The following is a 25,602-nucleotide window of genomic DNA, read 5'->3' as shown; positions in this document are numbered from 1 at the left end:
GGTTTTGTGGAGGGTTTTTGAGAGGCAATTAGGGTTTTTTTCTGGGGTTTAAAGCTTGTAACTGAAGGTAGTATGTATGGAGAACTTAGAGGAATGAATGTATGGTGAAGGGTGGGTATTTATAGGGAGTTAAGGTAGGGTAAAAGGGAGGAGAGGCAGACGGGCTTGGCTGAGCATAGCTGCTGTCCAGCAGCTTTTGGGGGGTTTTCTAGGGTTCGTTTGGGGGGTTTTCTTGGTGGTTAAGGTAAGGTAATATGGGTAGGATATTAGGGTATGGGTTAGGGTTAATGGGCACGGGTTTTGGTGGTATTTGGAGCGGGTTTTGGGCTCGGGATTGAGCTGCAAAACAGGGGGGGCTGCTTCGTGTTTTTGCGGGCTGTTGGGGGTGATTTGGGACGGGATTTTGGCCATGTTTATGGGGGTTCGAACTGGGTTGGATGGGTAGAGGCTTAGGTTGGTTAGTGTACTCGAGATTCGTGCCAACTCGTAAAGAAAACGGGCTCAAAAACCGAGCTATAATCGAGCTCCAAAACACGTGTTTAAAACAAGTTTTTTTTTTTATTTTTAAATCGATTTTTCAAATCAATTAACATATTAAAATAAATGATTTTTCAAATCAAATATACTCATAAAATGATTTTTCAAATCAAATATTTATTTTATTTTCAATAAAATAAACTAGGGAAAACAAATTCAAAATAAAATAAAATAAATTGAATTCACCTAAAAAAGCTATAATTTAAATATCATTTAAATTAATAAAATGAACTCGCTTAAAAAAACATTAATTTAAATATCATTTAAATTAATAAAATACTTCATCGACGACGCCCATTCTACATCGTAAAACGAGCTCCAAATAATGACAATGACAACTAAAGAATACATGTGTCCTATCATCATCGGGTGTTTGTCGGGTTCTCTATAAATTCCAATATCGACGGATACGGGTATCTACAGTAGGGAATTAGGTCTTCCTTTCTTAACTCATACTCATCGAGGACTTGGCTGATCACCAATTGTGAGTCTCCATAAATATCCATGTCCCTTACGCCTATTTCAATTGCCATTTGAAGACCTAATATCAAAGCTTGGTATTCTACCACGTTATTTGTGCAAAACTGTGTGAGTGTAAATGAGTATGGCATTACATGGTTTTGAGGAGATATGAACACAACTTCTGCTCCAGATCCGTCTCGCCTTGCAGAACCGTCGAAGTACAATTGTCATGGAGGTAAAATGTCCACGTAAAAGATTTCTTCTTCTGGTAGTTCATCTAAAAGTTCCCACTCTGTTGGGACTGGATGAACAGCGAAGAAATCTGCAATTACCTGACCTTTTACTGCTTTTTGAGACACAAACACTAAGTCATACTGTTTAACACTACCTATTTTGCGAATCTACCAGATAAGACAGGCCGTGAAAGTATATACTTGATAGGGTCAGCCTTTGAGACCACGTGTATAGTATGTGCCTGCATGTAATGTCTAAGCTTTTTAATTGCAAACACCAACGCGAGGCATATTTTTTCAAATGGGGAGTAATTTATATTAGCTCCAACCAAGGTACGACTCAAGTAGTACAGTGCCCTATCCTTGTGTTCTTCAATTTCTTGCGCACACATTGCCCCCAACTAGGGATGACAGTGGGTCGGGGACCCGACCCAGACCCTTAGGGTCGGACCCTAATGGGGCAGATATGGGTCTCATTTTTTCAGACCCAATGGGCATGGGTCGGGTATGGGTCTTCAAGAAATATATCGGGTCCGGGTATGGGTATGAGTTACGAGACCCGGACCTGACCCTTGGACCCTTAAAAAAAACGTTGAAAGTCTTAAACTTATACACATACACTGATACACACCCATTGCCATTTTGCATAAACAAACTAAGTCTATTCTTAAAATAATTAAAAACCCCAGACCACCACATTCACTTATTCTACTATTCTTTCCCCAAATTACTATACTCTCAATCAAACGCATACCCTACATGCTTTGATAAAAATGATAAAACTGTCATATTCAACCAAGAATGAAAAAAAGAAGCAAGGAGAAGACAAGGGTGACAAAGAGATTCTTGTTGAAGAGGAGCTTATTGCATCAAAGTTACTTATTGTTTGTCCATTCTTTTAATTTTGCACTTTAATTAGGTTTAGATTTTGTATGAATATGAGTGAAATTGTCAGAATTAAGTATGAAATTGGGGCGATTTGGAAAATTTGATAAATTAAGGTTTGTTAGATTTGGAAATTGGAGATTTTATCTGAAGTATTTGTTAGTGAATTTGTTGAAGATTGGATCCGCGGGTACACCCGGACCCGACCCAAACCTATCGGGTCTGGGTATGGGTCTGCTGATTTTGGACCCTAGCGGGTCTGGGTCGGCTATGGGTCTGAGGTTGGCATTCCGGGTTTGGGTGGACTCGACCCAAACCCGACCCATTGTCATCCCTACCCCCAACGAACGTTCTTGTGCGGCGATGTATATAATGAGCGGTTTTCTTGGAATCGGTGCCCCCAACACTGGTGCACTGGCCAGGTACTTCTTTATACTATCAAAAGCATGTTTGCATTTCTCATCCCACTGAAATAGAGCATCCTTTTTCATAAGATGACTAAACGGCTGACAACGTCCTGCAAGGTTAGAGATGAACCTTCGAATGTAAACGTCCCTGCAGCCCGTGCAGCCCCTTCAACGTCTTTGGTTCTGGCATTTCGTTCATAGCTTTGATTTTTTTCTGGTCAATTTCAATACCTCTATGCCTTACCACGAACCCCAAGAACTTCCCGGATATGACGCCGAACGCACATTTGAGTGGGTTCTTCTTGAGTTGACATTTTCTAAGTCTCTCAAAGACGGTACGAAGGTATAACAACCCGACCCGCCATTGTCATAACACGGTCCCAATAAGATGAGATGTGCACTTTTGGACCATTATTTACCTTACTTAAGCCCAAAAGCACAAGGCCTTGTTACAAAGTAGTGGGTGGAAGCCCTTATAAATACCTCATAAGCCACTCAATTTCCCGGTATGGAACAACTTCCCTCTCAATCTCTTGGGGTGTTACAAACTCCCCCCCTTAAATAATGCAACGTCCCCATTGTGCCCGGAGGCTAACCGTAGCCAAGCCCAGAATCCTCCCTGCTAGGTGGGTGACCCGGGTACTCTTGGCCACAGGCTCACCACACGATGGCAGGATTGCTCTGATACCATTTATAACAACCCGCCACTGTCGTAACACGGTCCCAATAAGATGAGATGTGCACTTTTGGGCCATTATTTGTCCTCACATAAGCCTAAAAGCATAAGGGCTTGTTACTAAGTAGTGGGTGAAAGCCCTTATAAATATCTCATAAGCCACTCAATTTCCCGGTATGGGACAACTTCCCTCTCAATCTCTTGAGGTGTTACAGAAGGTCTTTAACATGGTTTTCTCTTTTCTTTGACTTGACAACCACGTCGTCGACATAACACTCTATCGTTTTATGCAACATGTCATCAAAGATCTCTTTCATTGCTCGTTGATATGTGGCCCCGGCATTTTTGAGTCCAAATGGCATGACTGTGTAGCAAAATGTCCCTTTTGGTGTGCGAAATGCCGTTGCTTCTTGATCTTCAGGTGCCATTTATATTTGATTGTATCCAGCAGTACAATCCATGAACGAGAGTGCTTCGTGGCCAGTAGTTGCATCGATCATCAACTCTGTAACTGGCAAAGGGAAGTCGTCATGCATCATTAAGATCTTTGAAGTCGACGCATACACGTAGTTTCCAAGTCTTTTACATCACGGGGGTGTGAAGATGGAGGTTTAGACTCTTCAACATTGTTTGGGGATAGACCAGTGAGAACTAATACTCGCCTTCGTGCTTTTAGTGGCTCATGCTGGATGATGTCCATCACTTGCAAACGCTTCATGCGAGAGGGTATTGCGCTTCTTAAGTCATCACTAATATTTACTTCTTCATCGTTTTCTTCCACGTAAGTTGAGCACAGAAGAGTCTTACCATTATCATTATTGGAGGCTCCTAAACGAGTGAAGACCGTGTTTGAAAAAACACCAAAACGATCACTTAATGCATCCTTATTGCTTGTACATGACAGAGGGGTTGATAACTTAACTTCACTTGCCCCTCGTTTATCTAGTCGAATGAAGACAAAAGGATGATTTGTTGTAGGACTCGGTCTCCCTAGCCTGTCGATTACAGAAGTACGGGCTCTCTGTGCAGGTGGATTTATCTTATCGAAGACTGAAGATTTTGATGGTGTTTTAATGTCTTTTGCTTCATTCTCCCCATCCTCTTCCACTATGATATGTTGTGAAGATCTAGTAGTTCTGTTCCTACGAGAACTGATCTTCACGGGCATGGGAGACTTATAACCAAGCCCCGCTTTAGTCTTTATAAATCTTCCTTCTTGCTTGAACAACTCCTGTTGCGTTTTGTTAAGCCAATATGGTTCAACTTCTACAACTTTCCCAAGCGGAGTTGGTTTTGTAAAGTTGTAACCTGCATTTGCCAGTAGCTTATATGCGTTGGAATCAAATATTCTCACATTTTGATTGCTTGATGATTGGTTTGATGAACAGACGAAACCAACTGGAGGATGTCTCATAACTTTCGTTTGGTTTGAACTTGGAAGAGGTGTGGTGACTTTCGCCATCCATTCTTGCTTGATCATTGGACTTTGTTTACTTTTGTCTTTAAGATCTCTCTTTGTTAGACATTCTGCAACAGGACTATCTCCTTCTTTGTGGCGAGACTTGGGAATATACCGCAATATTGGCGAGGTAGACTTATGTGGCATTTCTGGCTTGTTGGGTGATGTAACGGGAGTAGATGCTTTACTAGCATTGTCTATATTTTGCTTGACATAATTTTCTTTTACAGGACTCGTAACAACATCTTCTTTGGTATTCTCTTTTAGCTTACCTCATTTTCCAGTTGAAGAAAGGGTAGTTCGCATGAACTCACTAGAAGTACCATTTTCTTCAAAGAACTTTGCATCAAGGAAGAAAGAGTCAGCCTTAGTGAAAGGCTTGGAGTCTCCATTTAACTTGAATGATGTCTTTGGCTCGATGACATGGAAGAGTGTTTCAGATGACAAGTCGCCCATGCTAAGGTTTACACGAATCATGCCAATAGCCCGCTCTCCATTTAAGTTGAAACCGTGAATTACTGTTCAACTGCTGGAAAGTTCATCAACTGTGATACCTAGCTCTTTCATGGTTGCTTTTGGCATGAGATTGACTCCTGAGCCTCAATATATTAAGATTATGTTGACTTTTTGTCCTCGAATGTAGCCTGACACATAAAGCGGCCTATTGTGAGGCTTGGAACCAAGAATCAGATCTTCATCTGAAAAGGTCAAGGCTGCATTGCATGAGACACATTGTGTTGACTGCTTTGCAGGCTCTCCCACATCTTTCATGTTGCCAGCATATAGTTCTAGTTTATCAAGTCCTTGGAGTATTATCTGACGCTTCTCTTTCGGCAGGTGAAAGATTTGTCTCCACCCCCTATTTGCGGGAAGGGGGTTGAGAAGCTTTACAACTTCAATTTCCTTTTGAGGGTAATATTGCAATTGTTGTGATGGTACCGCATCATCTGCTTCGTTTTCCTTTACTTTTTCTTTATCATCATGACCTACTGCAGAGATGGTACATACGATAACATTGTCCAAGAAATTTCTTTGAAAGAATTCTTCTAGAGCAATATGACTCCACGATTTTTTCTTAGGCATATTGATAGGCAAGACACATGGTTTGACCAATGTTTCAGACTTCTTCTCCCTATCAGATATGCAGGATTTCATCTTCTTTGATTGCTTCTGTCGATGATGGACATGTTCGACTGCTTGTCATACTTGTTTCTTTGTCTTCTTGTATGTGACTAAGGTCCACCCTTCGTCATCATCATCTACATTCTTCCCATCTTGAGGAGCTAATACTGCTTTTGGGGATATCGATGAAGATGGATTTTGGAACCATATAGCAACAGGTTCAAAGCTCCCGAATTGCAACATGCATACATCACACCCACGATGCATCGTTGGCTCCTCGTGTTCCTCATGCTGCTCCAATACTGCAGTAGTTTTATTTGTGGCTACGGTATCATTCAAGTCAAGGATAATCTTTCCGTCTCTGGAGAGTTGCATAATTTTCTCTTTCAGTGTTAATACACTTTTCAAGAGGATGACTTACCAGTTTGTGATAGCGACAATAGTTGGGATCACTTGTCTTGTTAACCTGGTCAGGTCTCTTGGACTCTGGCAGTTGTATAACCTTTTTTTCCAGAAGGTCATCTAGCATTCCGAATAAGTCAGAGTCTGGAAAAGGGTACTTCTTAGCTTGTAACTCTTTTAATGTGGGCTTGTCCTGCTGATAATTGTAAGCATATGACTCCTTCTTCTTTTCATACTTAGACTTTGATGATATTTTAATGGGCGAGCCGCTGATTTCGACGACCATTGCCTCCTTTCCTATCGACTTGAAGCCTTTATATATCTTTCTGAACTCCTTCTTTTCACTTGGCCCTTTAGAAAAGGTTGATCGAGCTTTGCCACGCCCTTTGATTGTAATTTCCATGTCGTGAGTGAGGATTGCCAATTCTGGAAAGCTTTTTGGCTTGATTCCTTTCATTATATAAAGAATATCCCAGATCATTCCGTTAATGCACAATTCCACTGCTGAGGATTCACTTAAGCGATCTTTGCATTGCAGGCTCAACGCACGCCATCGATCGATGTAGTCGATGACAGGTTCATCCTCCCACTGTGCAGTGTTTGTTAGTTCGCTCATGTTGACGATACGCCTAGTGATGTAGAATCTGTTAAGAAATTTGTCTTCCATGCGACCCCAGCTGTCAATTGACTCAGAGTCCAAGTTTGTGTACAAATCAAAAGCAATTCCTTTAAGGGAACGTACAAACCACTTAACTAGACAATCACCATTAGTTCCGGCATTATTTCATGTCTCGATGAAGTGGGCGATGTGTTGCTTTGGATTTCCCTTCCATCGAACTGTTGAAACTTTGGAGGCTGATAACCAAGAGGCATGCGCATACAAATTTGTAACAACAAATTTTGTATTGCGATAACTGAAATATAAAACAAGGAAACAAATTGAGTTTTTATTAATATCAGAAAAGTTCGTGTACAATCTCTAATAATCCTCTGATTCTAACTAAACAAACAGGGTACACGTGCACGATCCACGTAAGGGGTGCGCGTGCGTTTTGCAGGGGGTGCCCGTGTAGAGGGTGTATGCACTTGACGTGCGATGTTGACTTGTATTCTTGAGAGGGTCGAACGAATTGAATCTCTCTTGAATGTTTGAATATTTGAGTTTGAGTGTTTGAGTTTTCTTGCGCAAGCGGCACGAATTTGTTGTGCTTGTTGACTGCTTACGATGAATTTCACGAGTTTTTCAGAGAGAATTGCAGAGCTTTTCTTTTCTTCTTCTTTCTTCAAGTTTTTCTATATTCAAATGAATGAACTTCGGTTTATTTATAGAGCGAAGTTGGGCTTTTCTCAAGCTTCTAATCGTGGGCCCGTTTTCTGCTCGTTTGCGATTTTAACCCAATTTGACTTGTGTTTGGACCCAAATAACTCAGAATGACCCAAATTTGATTTAAAAGGGACAAAAATAATTAAATTGAGTACTTTATTTATTATTAACTCAAATTAATTTATTTCTGTATTTTCGACACTTTAATAAATTTTTAGTGCCTACAATACTATTACAGTAACTTGTAGTACATAAGTTTCTATCAAAAGACGGAATAGTGAATTATTTAGAAATAAAGTGTTTGCTAAAACGTGTTCGTGGCCATTCTGTTTAGTTTTATAAATAATAACAGTAAAATATTTCTATGGCATCATACAGTTAATTAGTGCAATTTCATTTACGTAACGAAATCCGAATATCTTATTAATATGTCTATCCAAATTGAAAATTATACACTTTTAATTGGAATATAGTTATTTATTGTTTTGATAGTGACCCACTTGTAAATATGATATAACGATGTCTAATTATAGAATAATTCATTTAGGCGGAAAATTTTTAGTAATCTCTTATTCTTTTAGTATGTATATAAGGGGAATTCTAATTTCTCAATTTTGTAAAAAATATGGCAACTAATCAATCCAAGGTTATACAAATGATGGCATTTTCCAATTCCTATATTTTTCAAGTGTCAACCAAACAACCCTTATTGAGGGATTTGTAGGGAAAAAGGAGGGGAAGGAATTAAAAAGGATGAGAAATCTATTGTTTGGTTAACAAATTGAAGGTAGAAGAATTTGAAGGGGAGGAAAAATGAATCCCTAATATTTTCTTCCTTCCTAGAAGGTAAATTATTTCCCTACCAATATGGGTAAGATTTGGAGGGAAAACCACCTCTTCCATTCCCTTCCCTCCCTTTCATTTCCCTCCTTCCCCTCCCTTCCTTTCCCTCCTATTTTGCTATCCAAACAAGCCCCGAGAGTGTGTTTGGATTGAGGGATTTGGAGGGGAAGGAAAGAGAGAAAGGATATGGGACTTAAAATCTCTTGTTTTGATATCAAATAAGGGGAAGGAAAATGGAAGGAGAGGGATTCTGAGAGATCCATTTTCCCACGCGGCAAATCAAAATCTCTCCAAAATAAAAAATAAATGTAGAGGAAATTGTATTTGAACACCCACATTCCATTTTACCTCCCATCAAAGCCCTCCCTTTCTCTTCCCTCTTCCTCCCCTCCCTTTCCCTTTTATTTTACATCCAAACACTCTCTTCAAGTTCACTAACATCCAAATATGTTTGAAATTAAAATACTTCGTTTTATATCTAAACAACTATTCGTTTCGTATCTAAACAATTACACAAAAACTTCAGAGAGACGGTATCTCAATAGCGTTATTGAGAGACCTCTCACATGATAGGTGAGAGACCCATAAATTTATTTTCTCTATTATGTTACCAACTAAATTAGTGAGAGACGGTCTCTCATGAGACTTACTGAAACAATTATGCTTGTGGGATATGAATGTATGATGTATTAATCAATCATTTCATAATTCCTTGTTTAAAATAAGTATATTTATTTTAAGAAAAAAAAAAAGTCAAAAGAAAACTACAGTACTTTTGTAGGACCAACAACCTAGTGGCTACTAAAAGTTTGTTCTTGCTAAATTCCAATCTAATTGTAGTTGCCTTTTTCATATTTGTCAATCAGTTGGTCTCCCTTGTGACGGGTTACCATTTGTGCCGGATATTTTGTAAGTTAAAATGGTAACAAAATGGGTTAGTGGAGAAAAGGGACCACATGAATAGTGTTGCAGAGAGAGAAAAAGTGGGTACTTTGTGAGGTAAAATGGTATCCGTCACTCAAGAGTGACGGATATATGCCGTCACAAACAAGAATTTGTGTTTGTCCATACACATCTTATATTGTTATTATCTTTTATTACGAATTAATAAAAATTCAAAATATTTATTGTACTCTTTGAAAGAATCAAACTCAAATCCCATACGAATATATTTTTACTTATATTGGAAAAATTTTGAATTCTTCATATTTATGAACAATGTCTAAAAAACAAATGTAATAATTGAATTTGAAAGGAGGGAATAGTATTGAAAATTCGTTTTAATGATAAAATAGATATGTCCGTCCTGCATTTCTTCTGGAGAAATCTATAAAATTCGGAAATTCTACTAGATGATGATCTATTAATCAATTTAGGATCATTTTCACACATAAGCGAATTATCATTATCAAGCTAAGCTGTAACCACATATTATTTCTCGACGTTTTACTTTCAAAACGCGTCAACCATTTTGGTTGGCTGACCATAGATTCCCAAAACAATAGGCTACAAATTAAATCAAATTCTATCAACAACACAATAATACAAAACAATCATCAATAATGAGCAGTCTACAATTATCTAGACATTAAATATTAAATATTAAATATATGATAAAATTTCAACTTTTCCACGTCTGAATGAGTAAGCTTGATGTTAACCAATCTATTATTTACAAATTCTCGTTTAAGATTGACACTATCCGTCCTAAATTTAAGATGGATCAAATACATATAAAATTACATGATCACATGGCAAATTGTTGTAAAATGTCAAAAAAAAAATTGTCATTATTACCAGTTTACCACCATATGATAATATTGAACCCGTCTTTAATTTATGCATAAGTCGGATAGTGTCCGTCTTATGCAATATTTACTGCCATTTATTTCATTGGTCCACGATTGGACTAATTCCACCTATAAATAAACACACATTTTTCTAATCATTAAATCATATACCAAAACTAGATAATAATAATCCTTCTTTTTAAAGATAATAACAAATCTATATCTTTTATCCTAAATCTTAAATCACCCTAAAAAAACCGTTACAAAGATTTTTTTTCATGCATCCAAACACCCTAATTGCCTACAAAAATCACCATGTTATCCACGGTCGAAGTTGCCACCGTAAACACGTTGAGGGCGGATAGCACGTCGCAACAACAATAACAACATTACCCCAGTAAGAATCCTGTTTTAGACACGGTTGTATTAGTTTCGTTTGTGTTAGATTATTATAGAGTCCAAGTTTAGGAAATTTAATATGGGGGAGTTGAATTTAGCGAAAGAAGAAATTAGGAAGGACGCGATATTAGAAGTTGAAATAAAACACGGGGTGTTACAGGGGAAGTATGAATTAGGAAGGTTGTTAGGACAAGGCACGTTCGCACGTGTGTACCACGCACGTAACGTGCAAACAGGTAAGAGCGTGGCGATGAAGGTGGTTGGGAAGGATAAGGTAATTAAGGCGAAGATGATGGAGCAAGTTAAAAGGGAAATTAGTGTAATGAAAAGGGTTAAGCACCCTAATATTGTAGAACTTTACGAAGTTATGGCTACAAAATCGAAAGTTTACCTAGCCATGGAACTTGTACGTGGAGGTGAATTTTTTACAAAAATTTCGAAAAATGGTAAATTAGATGAGGACCTTGCTAGGACTTATTTCCGACAGCTGATATCAGCTGTCGGATATTGTCATAGTCAAGGGGTGTACCACCGCGATCTAAAGCTTGAAAATCTTTTACTTGATCACCAAGGTAATCTTAAGGTATCGGATTTTGGGTTAAGTACGTATTTTGAGGATAGTGATCAAATGGACCGTATGCTTAGGACTAGTTGTGGTACGCCACATTATGTGGCTCCTGAGGTTGTTAGTAAACGAGGTCAAGGTTATGATGGTGCTAAGGCCGATATTTGGTCTTGTGGGGTTATCCTATATGTTCTTTTGGCAGGGTACTTGCCATTCAATGATGATAACCTTATGACCATGTATAGGAAGATTTACAAGGCTGATTTCAAGTGCCCTTCTTGGTTCTCTCCTCAATCTCGAGATTTGATTACTCGAATGATTGATCCAAAACCCAAGTCCAGGATTAAAATCTCGGAAATTATGTCCCACGAATGGTTCACCGCGTCCCAAGAATCCGATTCTGATTTAAATTTGACCGATAATTGGGCGAATAATGATAAAGTGGTCAAGAATAAGGAGCCAGAGGAAATGAATGCGTTTCATATAATTTCATTATCCCGAGGGTTGGATTTATCTGCACTGTTTGAAGAGAAGAGAAAAGAGAGGGAAGAAGTGATATTTACGACAAAAGAAGCAGCAAGCAAGGTGATATCAAGGCTTGAGGAAGTTGTGGCCAAGGCAGGGGAGGGAGCAATGAGGATGCCAGGCAACGGGAAGGGTGGGAAGTTGGCTATAGCAGCCGAGTTATACTCGTTGTCGTCGTCGTTTTTGGTGGTTGAGGTTAAGTTGGACTCTGGGGATAGGACGGAGTTCAACCAGTTTTGTCATAGCCAGCTTCGTCCTGCGCTTCAGGACATGGTTTGGACTGCATGCTGATAACTGATCATCCAAGTCCTAATTCAAGTTTCACTAATCCGTCCAGTCAATAGTTTACATTTTGCTTTATTCCCGTAGTTAATATGTGAATTATGAATAGCTGAAGTTATTAAGTTTTTTTGGCAAAGATTTTGTAAATGATAGGATGGTTGAAAGTTTTCTTTTTATTTTATGGTTCCAAGATTAATATGCAACTTTTTGGTATTTTTCAGCAAATGTAAAGAAATACCTTAGAAAATACATGTTCACTATTTTCCTTGTCTAATCCATATGATCAAAACAGCTTAGATTTCTAGAAATTGAACTTCAGATTTAAACAATAGATGGTACGGAGTACAATATCAGCGAGCGAAAGGATATATCTTAGAATACTGTATGTGCATCTATCTGGCCAAATCCGTCTGACTAGAGGGAGGTAGTTCGCGAGGATGTTAAGTGATAAATAGCCGTTTCAGCTTTGATCCGACTTCCTTACTCATGCTTATCGCCCCTTCTTAAGTTATGGATCACCTACTCTTTCCTAAGCGCGGTCAACCTTACGAGTTCACGACATTCATCTCTTCATTCTCTCCCTACAATAAAGGACTTTTCCGCCTTATTGAATCCCCCACATTCCCACTTCTTTAGAATCTCTCCCTTTCAGCCTCCAAATTAATACTAGTGGGCATTAATAATACATCTCACTATCGCACTCTTTGAATCCACCTTACTTTGACAAAGATTAAACAGAACTTCAACGAAAGAAGAGGTTTACATCCTTACATCTAAGCAATTGAAGTTCAAGTCTTATTCTCTCCTTAGCACGCTACCAGCCTACCACCGTCTGTGATTCTATCCATTCATTTCATTCTGTGTTATCCTCCATAGTCAGTGGCAAGGTATATAGTCACAGAGGCCAACGAGGTACAAACTAGCGCTCTCTGCACATGAGTCCGTTTTAGCCAGTTACACACAGGCCAGATGATGCAAGCTTCTTGAATCATCTCTCAAGCCTAGGTAAGTGGGCCATGAAAGATCAACAAGCCGAGAGAGTTATGAGTTATGACTGCTTGAGTACATTCTCAGGGTGTAGCTCGCTCTTTCTCTTGTCCAGTTAAAGATGTTAGTAATGTACTGTACGTCTGTACTAAGCTTCAAGATTTTGGGACAGCTTTTTGTTATGGCTAACAACAGCTGAACAGCTCTTATGCGGGTCATTTACACCTTTGGCATCATTGGTAATTAGAATTTAGACAGGTCAGGAATAAGACCTGATGTAGTAGTCTTAGGGTTCGGCGTGACACATTACAATACGCCATAATCAATGACAAAACGGACAAGTTTTACTCCCCGAATCAAACATATAACTGGAAAATCTGAAAACCATCATCAACCAAAAGAGGTATTATCTCAATTAATTATTCAATGTACAATTTCAATTAGATAAAGCATCTACCTCTTGACGAAAGATCCGTAATACATAAAAAAAAAAAGAGACGTTCACTATGGCAGGATTTCAGTACCATGATCATTTGATTATGTTAAAATCAGCCATCTTCTCCTCGAAAATGCTACTTGTAAAACCATAAAAAGTAAAAACTACTCCGTATGTTAAAGGTTATTAAGTAACAGCAAAAGGAACCACCCTAATATGCTTAAGAGGGTGCTCTATATCAACTCCTCCTGCATGCTCAACGAAACCAGATGGTGTGAAAGACGCACCATGGCAAACACAAACGATGCTCACTTCCGTCTTTGAGTATTTGTACAAAAACCCGGAGATAGTCTTTCCGTCAGGCCCGTTTCCTGTCGCTGAAACACATGGCATTTGAGGAAGCAATACACTTTGCTGGCTCATCTGTCTACTGGGCTTCGGTGGCTTTCCCGGTACAAATTTGGGTGCCTTTGGGCTTGTGCTTCGGCTTTGAGGAGTTGGGCTAGGTTCCTTGTCCTTACTGTTTGTTGAAGTTATCTTTCGAGAACATTGGTTATGTTTCAAAGAGTTAAGATGGGTGTCTTCTTGTGAAGAAACAGTTTGTTTCACTGAGGGACTGGCTGTATGTAAGTTTACGGAGGGTAAACGTCGTAAGTGATGGCTTGAGTTACTGCTAGTATCACTGTTATTTCCACCTGCATCAAAGAATAAACATTGTTAACAAGGATAACGTCCCAAATGCAAGGTAATGCTTGATTTATTATATGGACTGTTCTAGCAAAACTTATATACACTTCGTAAGCAATTACATGGTTGAGTCACTTTAGGAGGGTCGGACTGGGTCATTCCCAATAAGCTATGTTTCATTTCAGGTTCGTAAGAAATGAGTTCAGATCGGGTCAATTTTGGTTTCGGGTCAAAATAAAGCTACTCTGTTTGGTTACGATTCAGGTCAATTCTGCCATATTTATACACAGTCAACCATATCAATACCGGTACTCCGGTAGGCATTATTCTCAACTCAATTGTAAGGCGTCATAATAAGGTGGAGGTGTTAAGCAATACACTAATAAGTACTAATACCCTATTTGGATGACTGGATTTAGACCCGTTCCTTTTGACACTTAAAACAGTCGGAATTAAACCTAACTAAACTGGATCTATAGGACTTGACACGAACTAAACTGAAATGAATAATGAAAATCTCAAACGTTTCATTGGATAAAAATAGAATGACACATACTCCGTAATATTAAGTTCATTGAATCTTTATTGTCTTTTCAACGAGTAAGTCTCTCTTAAGACGATAGTATTTGACTTGGATGAAAATAGGTCAAATATGCTCCAACTTACTTAAATTGGACAAACCCTCCTTTAATTTCATCAACCATACTTAACCAGCTTTAAATGTAAGACAATTCTTAAACAAGAATTTGTACTTTCAAATAGAGACACTATTAGGTGATGAAACATACCAAAGGGCCAAGGGTCAATTGCATAACTAGGAGGTGCTGAGTAGTCACCCACCCCAACTTTATTTAACAACTTAATTACTTAAACTCCTTTATTATGAATGAAGTGGTTAAACCTACTTGCAATTACAATCACCTAACATAGACAACCTAGTTTACCTAAGTAATACTGGTTCAAAATTATGAACATCGTCCACTTTCAAGTAATTCATCAATGACACAATTAATTACCTCAAGACTTTATAAACTAACCAGCCTCCTCAACCATCTTATAGGCACACATATCACATACCATCTACTTTGGAGATTGTCATTCTCAAATTATAAATTAGTGTAATTAAATGTCTATTAAAAAAATGTATTTGATCGATTTACAAATAAGATGATTAGGGAAAAGTTGTAAGTGGCGCCAATAGAAAACATTAAGAGACCCTCCAATACCGAGTCATTGATCAATGTTACCTCACAAACTTATTAAGCTTACAAGGCTCCATGACAACATTTTTAAGGAAACAGATAGCATACCATCATCTACTTTGGATCTCATCATTCTCAAATTATAAATAAGTTTTAATTAAATGTCTATTGCAAAAATGTGATTTATCATGAGCATAAGACCGGTGCTCTTCATTTGTTCTTCATTAAAATTTAGGTACGGTTAATATTGATATAAAAAATTCAACATTATTAACCAAATAAAACCTTCTTAATAAATAACTTATAAAATGACAATTTCATAAAAGGCAGTTCTAATATCTGCATTCCTCACTCATTTAGTTGATGAAATCTTCATTCGAGGTACATAAAGTATTTTGTGATGTCGATGTTATTATATACCATAAAATTTCACATGACAATTTCAGGAAACTAACGTAATTGACCAATTTCAGAAAAGACACTTTTAAAATCTATATGAATAATAGATAAATCTCTTTGAATCTTCATTATTTTTTAATGAAATTCAATAATTTTTTTCAACATTTGATCCTAGTGGCTTGTTGCTTCTCCTCCTTGGCTTTTGGTTGGCTATACGATGCCATTGATTACATCATTGAATAAGATTTCCTAATCAACTTGAATAAGAAATGAATAACATACACGTGGTATGTTTCCACCAAATAATAATTGTAATAATAAAAATGTAATGATAGCAAAGTTCCATAGGTTACAAATCACCGTCCCATTTTTTTTAGTCACCATCATATGCAACTTGACACTCTTTTATCATTTTTAGAAACACATTAGCAACTTGACACTCTTTTACTAGTTATTACTACTTAATTAGATAATTAGCAACTTGGCCACAATCATATAAAATCAAATCTCCAATTAATCAATGACAAATCAAATAAACCCTTTGCTAATCACAAATTTTAGTTTAATATAATTGTATCTATCTAAAACAATAAAACAAGTCAAATAGATGAACAACATAAAACACATCGCGTTGGGCACAACAAACTCTAATCCCATCTACTTATACAACAACAACAACAACATAAGTCGCGCAAAATGCAAGGTAAGGTCGTAGCTTTACCCTTGTGTTGCCAACATAAAAAGGTTGTTTTCGAATGACCTAATATGAAAATTGCGTCAAGAACTGCATCGAAAGACCGCTACTTCACAAGAGCAAGAGGCGCAACCAATTTAGTAAGTCATTTTGAGTTATTCCATCATATTTCAAAACTAAAGAAAACTCGCTAATTGTCTTAAAATCAATATAGTCGTCTTAAAAAAGACTCCCTACGAATAATTAATTACATGGTTGGACACCTTTTTAATCACATTTTTAATATAATCCTTATTACATTATCCTGGTTGAAGCAATTTGCAATTTCTTATCTCGTACACAATGACACTTGGTCATATATTCTACGCTTTTGCTTCATGTACTTACTCACATATTCTTATTACTTTTTCCTTTTCCTACGTAATATAGTACTAACAACTTGCACAACAACTAACTAGCACAAAATTCAAAAGAAATCCTTTTTGAAAATGACATTTTAGAATAAAATCTTTTTTCCCTTTTTCTACCTAAATTTTTCACAAATGTCTATTATATCAATTATCAACAATGTACACTTGTCGTCCTATCGCTCTTCAGAGTTTCGGGTTACCAACATTTCGAAATTAGACTATCACAAATCTTACATCGTACTAACTTCATATTTGCATGAATGTCATCTATAACGTTCAATTCTCTGGTAGTTATTTGTAAAGTTGATTAATTTTTTTACGTTGGATATGTCAATCAAAGCGCTAATGGTAAAAGCAAGATCATTTCTAACATGTTATATGTTATAGTAATTGAAATCATATTTATAAATAAATAAATGTGAATACAATCCCATGTTAGATTATTACTCCAAGCTTTTCACTTATTGGGGAGATATCTGATATGGTTTTGAAAACTTATCCTCGTGATGGGTAAACGGAAGACAATAACAAAGCAAATATGATTAAAAGTATTGCTTAATGGGTACGGATACGAGGAGCCGATATCAAGTCCCTAGATGTTATAATGACATTCTTAATACTCCCTCCGTACCAGATCAAAGGTAACACTTACTATAAACGGACGTACCACACCAAAGGTAACATTCCTTATTTGGCCCACAACATTACCAAGTTATCCTTATACCCATTTGATATTTACACAAAATGTCATTACATACCCCACATACCAACCCACAATTAAACTCACAATTACATACCCCACCTATTTTTTTCTTCTTTACTCTTATTTTTTTCACCTTTTCTTAAATATTCCACTTTTCCCTACGTTACCTTTGGTGTGGTACGGAGGGAGTAATATCAATCACCCAATCACCATCCAATCACTCCTCATTTCTCAATAAGGTAAACTTTATTCAAAACACTAAATTCACCTAACCATAATGGAATCACGGGATACGTAAAATTAGTAAATTACCTTTCATGCATTTTGTGAAATTATAATCACAATAAATTGTACTATCTCCGCCTAGGAAATTTAGACACGTAAATAAAATGTTCTAGGTCCGCCACTATCTAACCAGCCCTATACGCTAATTTATCATTTATGAATTAAAATTCTAATTAGGAGATATACAAAAAAATATTAATTAAAAATTAATAAATACGGAACGAGTAATAAAAAAAAGGGAAATACCTGCATTAGAACTTGTATGGTAACTCTCAGAAAAACCAGAAGAACTTTCGCTAGAACCGGAAGACCTATTTCCAGCATTACCCTCATTCACCCCAACTAAATTACCATTCTGACCCTGATACACCTGAAAACCACCCGCATTACCACCCCAACAAAACGACGATTTCGAACCAATATTAATAACTTTACGACGTCGTTCCGAAACCCCTTCCTCTTCTTCTCCAACGACGTCGTTTTGGTTATCACAAACATTACCAACTTTACGCTTCAACTCCTGCTTCTGCTTACCCACCATGGTTTTGTCCTCCTCATGGTTTGATACGATCCGAAAGTCGGGATTTAACAAAACTTTTTGGTTTAAACACAATTGAAAATTATTCACCTTATTATTGCTATTAAGAGAACGTGTAGAGGATAATCCGAGGCTGAGGTCTAAATCATGGTCTTCAACGGCGGGTTTTGGTTCGTCCGTCATTATTAGTAAAAAAAAAAACGTACTGTGAAAATCAATTACCCTATTTATTTATTTATTTAATTTTTGTGGAATGTTGAAGGAGAACAATGGAGGAAGGAGGAAAGAAAGAGGAGAATGAAGACGAAAAGGTTAATTTATATGGAGAAAGGTGATGACACGTGTGATAGGAAAGATGGTGGCAAGAAAGATGAGTGGTGACACGTCAATGAGAATTAAGGAATATGAGTTGTTACCTTGATTGTTGGTTAATCAACAAAATAAATTGCAATTAATTATCATTAAAGCACATTTTTAATATTATCTTTAATGTTGTAATTAAGGAGATGAGTGGTTAATTAAAGAGATTTTTAGTATTATCTTTCAAACAATTTTGAATAAAACGATTAGTTAAATATCAATATTTACGTCGTAATGTTTTGTTTTTCCCAGGTTAGTCTTTAGTATTAATTTTTATCAATATATTTTTTGTTTAAACATAATAAAATTAAATTCTTTACGGAAAGTTATTTTATAGTAATTTTTTTCTAATATATTTTGAAAGATATTGAATATTATATGATTAATGTCTCATAATTTGAAAATGAAACAATATTCTTCTAATAGAATTAGTATATGATCATAAATATTTTATTTTACGGACCAAATTTTTATAACAATTCAATGTGAAATATTTTTTTTTTAAAAGAAAATCTGCCATGGGTGATTTTTAATGTTACCAAAACATACTTTTAGAAGAAGGTGATCTTAATGGTAATTGGTAAGTGATCAATTATTTTTGTTCATTGATTAGCTTTTGGCTATGAAATATTGATGTTAGATAGTAGTATAATATTTGGAAAGTTTATTAAGAATATATACTTTATTTATCAACTAATTTTAATTATACTTTTTTTTGTTACTATACATTAAGACTTAAGTTTGAATTTTAAATGCTAGTAAAATAGCATACAAAGTTTATAATTTGTTTTTGTTATTACTAAATTATATAATTAATTAATAACTCCTCTTTGTTAAACATTCAATTTTTAAAATTTGTTTAATTATTTGTAAGAATCCTATTTATGTCAACTAAGCTAAATTGGCAAATGACAATGACAATAACAAAAGTATAAAATCTCTATTTCAATTCCGTGCCTCATGTTACATCTGACTTCCATCATTTTTCATAAGAAATACTCCTATAATCTTCAATCAAGAATTGCTTAAGACTCGGTTGTAAATTTCGCGTTAATTTAGACGATTTTTGAAAGAAAAGGCTGAGAAAATGTTGAACAACGGAACCAAGGTTGCAAAACACAGGTAAACACATGTACAATAAAGCCGGACCCACACAAGTGGATCCTTAAAACCAGTTAGAATACGAAACGTGGAGCCAGAATGACAGCTCAATGCTGCAAGTAGACTGTAAGGTTTGACAGTAACCGGCCAATACAAGTTGACAACACGCGTCCAAATTTCTTTGGATAACTAAATATTTAATTATTTATAGTTGGTAGTATACCGGTCGTGCAGGTGATTGGTTAATTCATTTTTTTAAGGCGTAGAAATAACTGCGATGAGATAGTGCATGTTGGACACGTGTCGTTGAAAGTATCACTAAATGCAATGAACTGTTGTATCGTACGATACTGTTTCTGGAGTTAAAGTAGAGCGTGATACTTCTCCTCTGAAAAAAGCCGAAAGTAAAGTATTGTACGAGGGTATGATCTGGCTCAAGTACTCGGTACTTTTTTTTATCCATACATAATTACGAAGTTAACATGAGTACAAGGACCTAAAGTATCATTATCGCAGGGAACCCGGGTTACTTGACTTGTTAGTATCTGATTCGTGAGGGCTATCTCTAATATTTTGAGACTTTGTGCAAAATCAATAAAAATAGGCCTCTAAAATATACATACACCATCCCTAATTATAAATTAATTTTTAAAAACTATCAAAATAATTTTGATAAAAAAAAAAACTAATGAGACCCAACATTTATATATGATAAATTAAATTTAGCTTCCTACTATCAAGTAAATTTCATTGCTATGTTGGTTAACCGTTCACTCTTTCTTAAAGTTGGGACGGGTTCAATCCTCGTTAACACCACCTTTATTTGATTTTTAAATTAAAAAATTAAACTTAAAGACGATAGTGGGCGGAATCGAACACAAAATGTTCGTTAAGCAAGAACACACTACTAATGAACACCTAATCCCGCCCGCCTCGATAACGGCCTCTACTAATGATTAGGAAAATCGTTCGTATTTGATATGTCGTCGATATATGCATGCAACTCAACATCCAACGTTTTAATCCTAGCATGTGAATTAAACTATGTCGGTGAACAAATAATTAGCATTCAATTATGTCGAATTGGGAATTAAAATTATTTACATGTGAAAAACAAATAAATAAACCATACATAATAAATAGGGTTTTTTGATAACTGCTACCACATATAGTTCAGATTTTACCAACTGCTGCCAAAGTAAAATTTCTTTAAAAACTGCTACCAATATTGTTGGTTCGGTTTAAAACTAACTACCAAATCAGGTTAGGAAGCAAGTAGAGATGATCTCAGCCGTCCATCTCAAAATCTCATTTTAAGTTCTATTTTTTCTTCCTTTAATACCCTTTACCCCTCCCTTATATGTTTCTCATTCATCACACCTCTCATTCATTCATCACACCTCTCATTCATGGAGATCATTGACATCTCCTCTACAAAATCACACCTCTCATTATTCATGGAGATCATTCACACCTCTCATTTATTCATCACGTTTTGACCCTCACCATAATACGACTTAATACAAGGGCATACCTTTGTCGTTTCCGCTCTATATATCCGCCAATCATGGAGATCACTCGCATCTCCTCTAGAAAATCACATTTTCCCTCTTCTCTCCTTCCACATAACTCTAATTATCTCTAATTATCCCTTTTTTCAACTCTAATTTCCATCATCTCTCCAAAAGATGATCAACAACAAAGGGCATGGCTTGCAAAAGTAGCTGAAATTGGAGAAAAAAGGTGGGATCTTTAGAACCCGTTAGCAAAGGAAAAGCTTTATTTTTCATCTAGGCTTTTCAAAAACCGGGTTAATTTATTTGGTTTTCGAAATCTTGAGGTGTGTCGATCTTATCGTCTTAAATTGATTGATATTTTTCTGAAGATAGTAGATTTGATTTCGAAGATTTTAGTTCATCAATTTCTGTGAAAAAAGAAGTTGTTGAGGATCAAGTTTTATGTATTAGGGTTGAATACATACGGTGAAATTGCTATTTGGAATAAGGGTCATGAAAATTGGAAGATAATCGAAATCAGGGAGAGAAAGGAGAATCAATTTGATGATGTTATATGCTATGATGGACGATTTTTCGTAGTTGATCGAAGTTGACAACGTACCGGGGATAGGAACACATTGGGTTCTTTAGATATGATGTAACCCTAATCTGGAATTTAGCTGATTTGGGGAAGAACTTTAGACGATTTAACTGATTTGCAGAATTCCCAATTTAATTGGGAGTAAAATGAGAAGTTTAAAGGGGGATATAATTAACGAATAAGATGATCTAAGCTGACAAAAAATATGCTCAAATTGAAAAGGAGATAACTTTGATAGAATTTGATTACATTGAGGGAAATCCAGAGATGCTTTTAATAAAATTGAAGAAATCCACTTGAGATTAACCTTGATTAAAAGGGGATAAGTTTGGGTAATGGAATGATATGAGTGAGGGAGTCATATAGGGGTATAATTGTCTTTTCATGCATAAATAGGTGGTTCGTGTTAATTTGGTAGTTAGTTTTAAACCGAAGCAACAATATTGGTAGCAGTTTTTAAAGAAATTTAACTTTGGTAGCAGTTGGTAAAATCTGAGCTATATGTGGTAGCAGTTATCAAAAAACCCTAATAAATATGATAAATAAATAGCAATAATTAAAATTACAATGAATTAATTGATTTACGTCAAAAATACACTCAAGACGGAAATTTGAAGAAAAAAAAAGAAAACGAAAGGGTTAAAAATAAAAATAACAAGATTAAGACAGATTAAGAGTGATATTACGGTTAATAGTCGATTAGTTACGTAATAAGAGACTAGGTCAAAGCGAGAGCAGAAGTTCAGGGACAGAACTCATCCCGGAACAGGCGCAGCATTGCTGCATCCCTTGGAAGAGGCGCAGCTACCACTGTGTCTGTTCCTGGGTTGAGTTCTGGATGTGAAGTCAGAACCGCAGGTTGGTTAATGTTCTTTAGTGTGCTTAATGGTTGATTATCGATATTTAACTCAAGTGAAGGTAGTGATTTAATATTTTAATTACATATGAAGCCGTCATAAAAGCGATAAACACGGATTAAAACTAATTAAAACGAGTTAGAAACGAATTAAGACGAATTAGGTTTGATTTAGTGACGAAAATGAACTTGAAAGGACGTGATAAACTGGAAATAAGTAATGGAAATATGTACAAAGGTCGAATTCCAGAAACTTGATATGAACAAATCGAGTTTCTAACATCCGGGTTTGACTTAATGACGAAAACCCGCAAATATCGATTATAAGGGATCCAAGTCGTAAATAAAACGTGATAATTAAAAGGAAAACATTAAAACACGGTTTATATACAAAAGAACATAAGAAAATAAGAAAATAAAATAAAAGGAACGGAACAACAGGAAACCGAGGAAGAAGAAGAAGAAGAGCAGGAACTGCGGCAGCCTCTGGAAGAGGCGCAACAGATGCTGCGACCCTTTGAAGAGGCGCAACAGTTGTTGTGTTTCTTCTCGACGTCTGGTTGCGGCTGTTTTGTAAAAACAGCTTGATAAAAGGGTTTTAACAGTCGGTTTTAAGCATACTTTTGACGTGAATCTTACAATAATGAGTACAAAAATAAAATACAATAAAAAGATGGGATTTACACCCTCAGACTTACATGTTACCGTCGCGAGATTTAAGTAAATCGGCCTTTAGTGGTAACTCGACTCGATCTATGCAAATATGAAAAGTGCCCTTGAAAAAGGAATTAAAAGATGGGTTATTTAATACGAATACTCTGAACTATGAAGGTGCTTCTCAAAATACTCCAAACTCTTGTTTAACTACCAATAAAACCAACTAATGTCACCCTTCACTTTCAATAGAATCGATCTATTTTTAACCTGTTGTAACAGGTAATTGGCTGACCAACTCATTTCCTTTTATTAATCTTCTTCATCTTCAACCTCTTTCTGCTTCCTTTCTTCCCTTTTCATTCTACATCTTCATCTTTTTTCAAAATTTTTTTATCTTTCCTCCGTCTTCTTTGTTTTCCACTCCACTCACCTTGATTTCTTAGGCATCTCCATCTCCATCTTTTTTTCTTTTTCTTTTTTTCAAATTGATAGATGTCCAAGCATGAACACGGCCACAATAGGAACAAACTCGGAACCCCGTCTTCCCCGCTGGTTTTGTCTGAGAGTTCGCCGGTAGTCGAGCTTCGTCGTCTGTTACTATTTCGATGCTTGTGGACCAATGAACTCATTAACAAGATTGTGTTGGGGTTGTTCAATTGAATTGAACAATTATGACAATTTGGAGGAAAAAATCAATTTAATTAGCAAGATGGTTTCACTTTTTTCCCTCTTATGTGACTCGTGTTCGTCATTCCCCCAACTTCCCAGCTTTAATTATTTTCCCTATCTCCTCCATTAAAAGACCATTTCAATTCAACCAACAAAAAAAAAATTAACATCTACATAAAAAAGAATAGGGTGATTAAAGCTTCAGATCTAAAGAGGAACTCAGATTGTAATGGTCAAATTAAATGGTGGCCAGAGGCGATTGTTGCTTGGTGGCAGTATAGCACCGTCAAGAGACTCCGATGATGGTCAAGCGTCGAGTATAGGTTGTCAATTTTGACGGTGGTCGAAAATGGACGAGTTCTTCGGACTTGGTGTGCAATTATATTGTGTGGTTGAAAATGGATCGTCGATGGTCGCTCAGTAATAAGTGTGGCTGTGGCTGGTGGAGTTCAGGGAGAAACGATGATGGTGAAGGAGTATATAACAGACAATTAGTGAGGGGTTTAATGGTGTTGAAGAAGTTTAACAGACGAATAAAAAGAGAATGGGTTAAATGAGTGTTAAAGTTTTATTTACCTGCTTAGCAGGTTGACGGTCGTTATAGTGTAATAAAAGCGGAGGGTGCTATTAGTTGGTTGTATTGGTAGTTAAACAAGAGTTTGTAGTATTTTGAGCAGTACACCTATAGTTCAGAGTATTGCTATTAAATAACCCTTAAAAGATTGATTAAATGATTGTGTAGTGGCCAAATTGGTCGGTCATACAAACGTGACCGGTACTCAGAATGATCTGAGCTTACGTGGTCGATTGATCAGGGACGTAGGCGTCAAAATCTTAGAGCAAGGTCTAGAATGCAAAGGGAGAAGAGAAGGGCAGACACTCGCGTGAAAAATATGTGAGGCAAAGGCCTCTATTTATACTAAACACACGGAGGAATTATGGTAAGGGTAGAATTTGGGAAGGAATAGAAAAAAAAGATCCGGAAACAACCGACTTAGTTGAAACACGAAAACTTGGACAAAAGAAAGCCTGGAGAAAAGGCGCAGCAGGTGCTGCGTTCCTTGGAAGAGGCGCAGTACTTACTGCGTCCTTTCTCGGGTAGGGTTCTTCTGCGCGAGAAAACGCGTTTGACAGCCTGTCGTATTTTAGACATAACTTTCTCTACAAGATTCGGATTACGGTGATTTTGGTGGCGTTGGAAAGTTAAGAGAAATATATAGAACTTTATTTGAAATAGGCCAGACCCAAAAAAGTCGTTACCACCTCGTAAAACGGGCCTAAAGTTCGGATTATCATTTTAGCTAAATGAAATGCACATTTTATAATGTAAACTTTAAATTTAGCCTAATGAAGTGACATGGAACACAAAATAAGATATACTTATAATATTTTAAGACATCCTAACCTTAGGTAGACAAGCACATTGCTTTTTGACTCGGGATTTGACGGTTTTAGGAAATGAAGACAATTTTTGACCCGAACTCCAAATGTACTCTAATTACTGCCAAAACGACCGTAATGACACCTAGATGACAACCAAGGGGTAGAAACGAGTGTATTAGTTACCTTTTATTAACCAATTTATGAAACGTCAGAAAATCGCGACATAT

The 25,602-nt window shown here is 36.5% G+C and overlaps 2 protein-coding genes and 1 long non-coding RNA gene across 3 annotated transcripts; 2 read left to right on the top strand and 1 right to left on the bottom strand.

Annotated features, from left to right (window-relative positions):
• The first annotated feature begins 10,245 nt into the window (after positions 1–10,245).
• LOC141607281 (CBL-interacting serine/threonine-protein kinase 6-like) lies at positions 10,246–12,185 on the top strand. The gene has a single exon (XM_074426639.1). It carries the CDS (start codon positions 10,619–10,621, stop codon positions 11,918–11,920), a length of 1,302 nt encoding a protein of 433 aa, XP_074282740.1. The 5' UTR covers positions 10,246–10,618; the 3' UTR covers positions 11,921–12,185.
• A 506-nt stretch (positions 12,186–12,691) lies between these two features.
• Positions 12,692–14,237, top strand: LOC141607293 (uncharacterized). Its single transcript, XR_012526904.1, has 2 exons — positions 12,692–12,951; positions 13,027–14,237. It is a non-coding gene; the product is annotated as an uncharacterized LOC141607293 (long non-coding RNA).
• On the bottom strand, positions 13,289–18,537 carry LOC141607287 (uncharacterized). Its single transcript, XM_074426645.1, has 2 exons — positions 17,961–18,537; positions 13,289–14,029 (listed from the first exon to the last, which is right to left on the bottom strand). Exons 1-2 carry the CDS (start codon positions 18,433–18,435, stop codon positions 13,521–13,523), a joined length of 984 nt encoding a protein of 327 aa, XP_074282746.1. The 5' UTR covers positions 18,436–18,537; the 3' UTR covers positions 13,289–13,520.
• Positions 18,538–25,602: the final 7,065 nt, after the last annotated feature.

Source organism: Silene latifolia, chromosome 1, assembly GCF_048544455.1.
Source record: "Silene latifolia isolate original U9 population chromosome 1, ASM4854445v1, whole genome shotgun sequence".
NCBI lineage: Eukaryota > Viridiplantae > Streptophyta > Magnoliopsida > Caryophyllales > Caryophyllaceae > Silene > Silene latifolia.
The sequence above is the reverse complement of the archived record's forward strand: the minus strand, read 5'-3'. Positions and strand labels throughout refer to the sequence as shown.

Bases quoted from the DNA above. Each gene is read 5' to 3' on its own strand.
- LOC141607281 (XM_074426639.1), top strand. From the start codon at position 10,619: ATGGGGGAGTTGAATTTAGCGAAAGAAGAAATTAGGAAGGACGCGATA.
- LOC141607287 (XM_074426645.1), bottom strand. From the start codon at position 18,435: ATGACGGACGAACCAAAACCCGCCGTTGAAGACCATGATTTAGACCTC. The intron at 14,030-17,960 runs GTATTTCCCTTT...TCTTTGATGCAG, and splicing joins CCATACAAGTTCTAATGCAG to GTGGAAATAACAGTGATACT.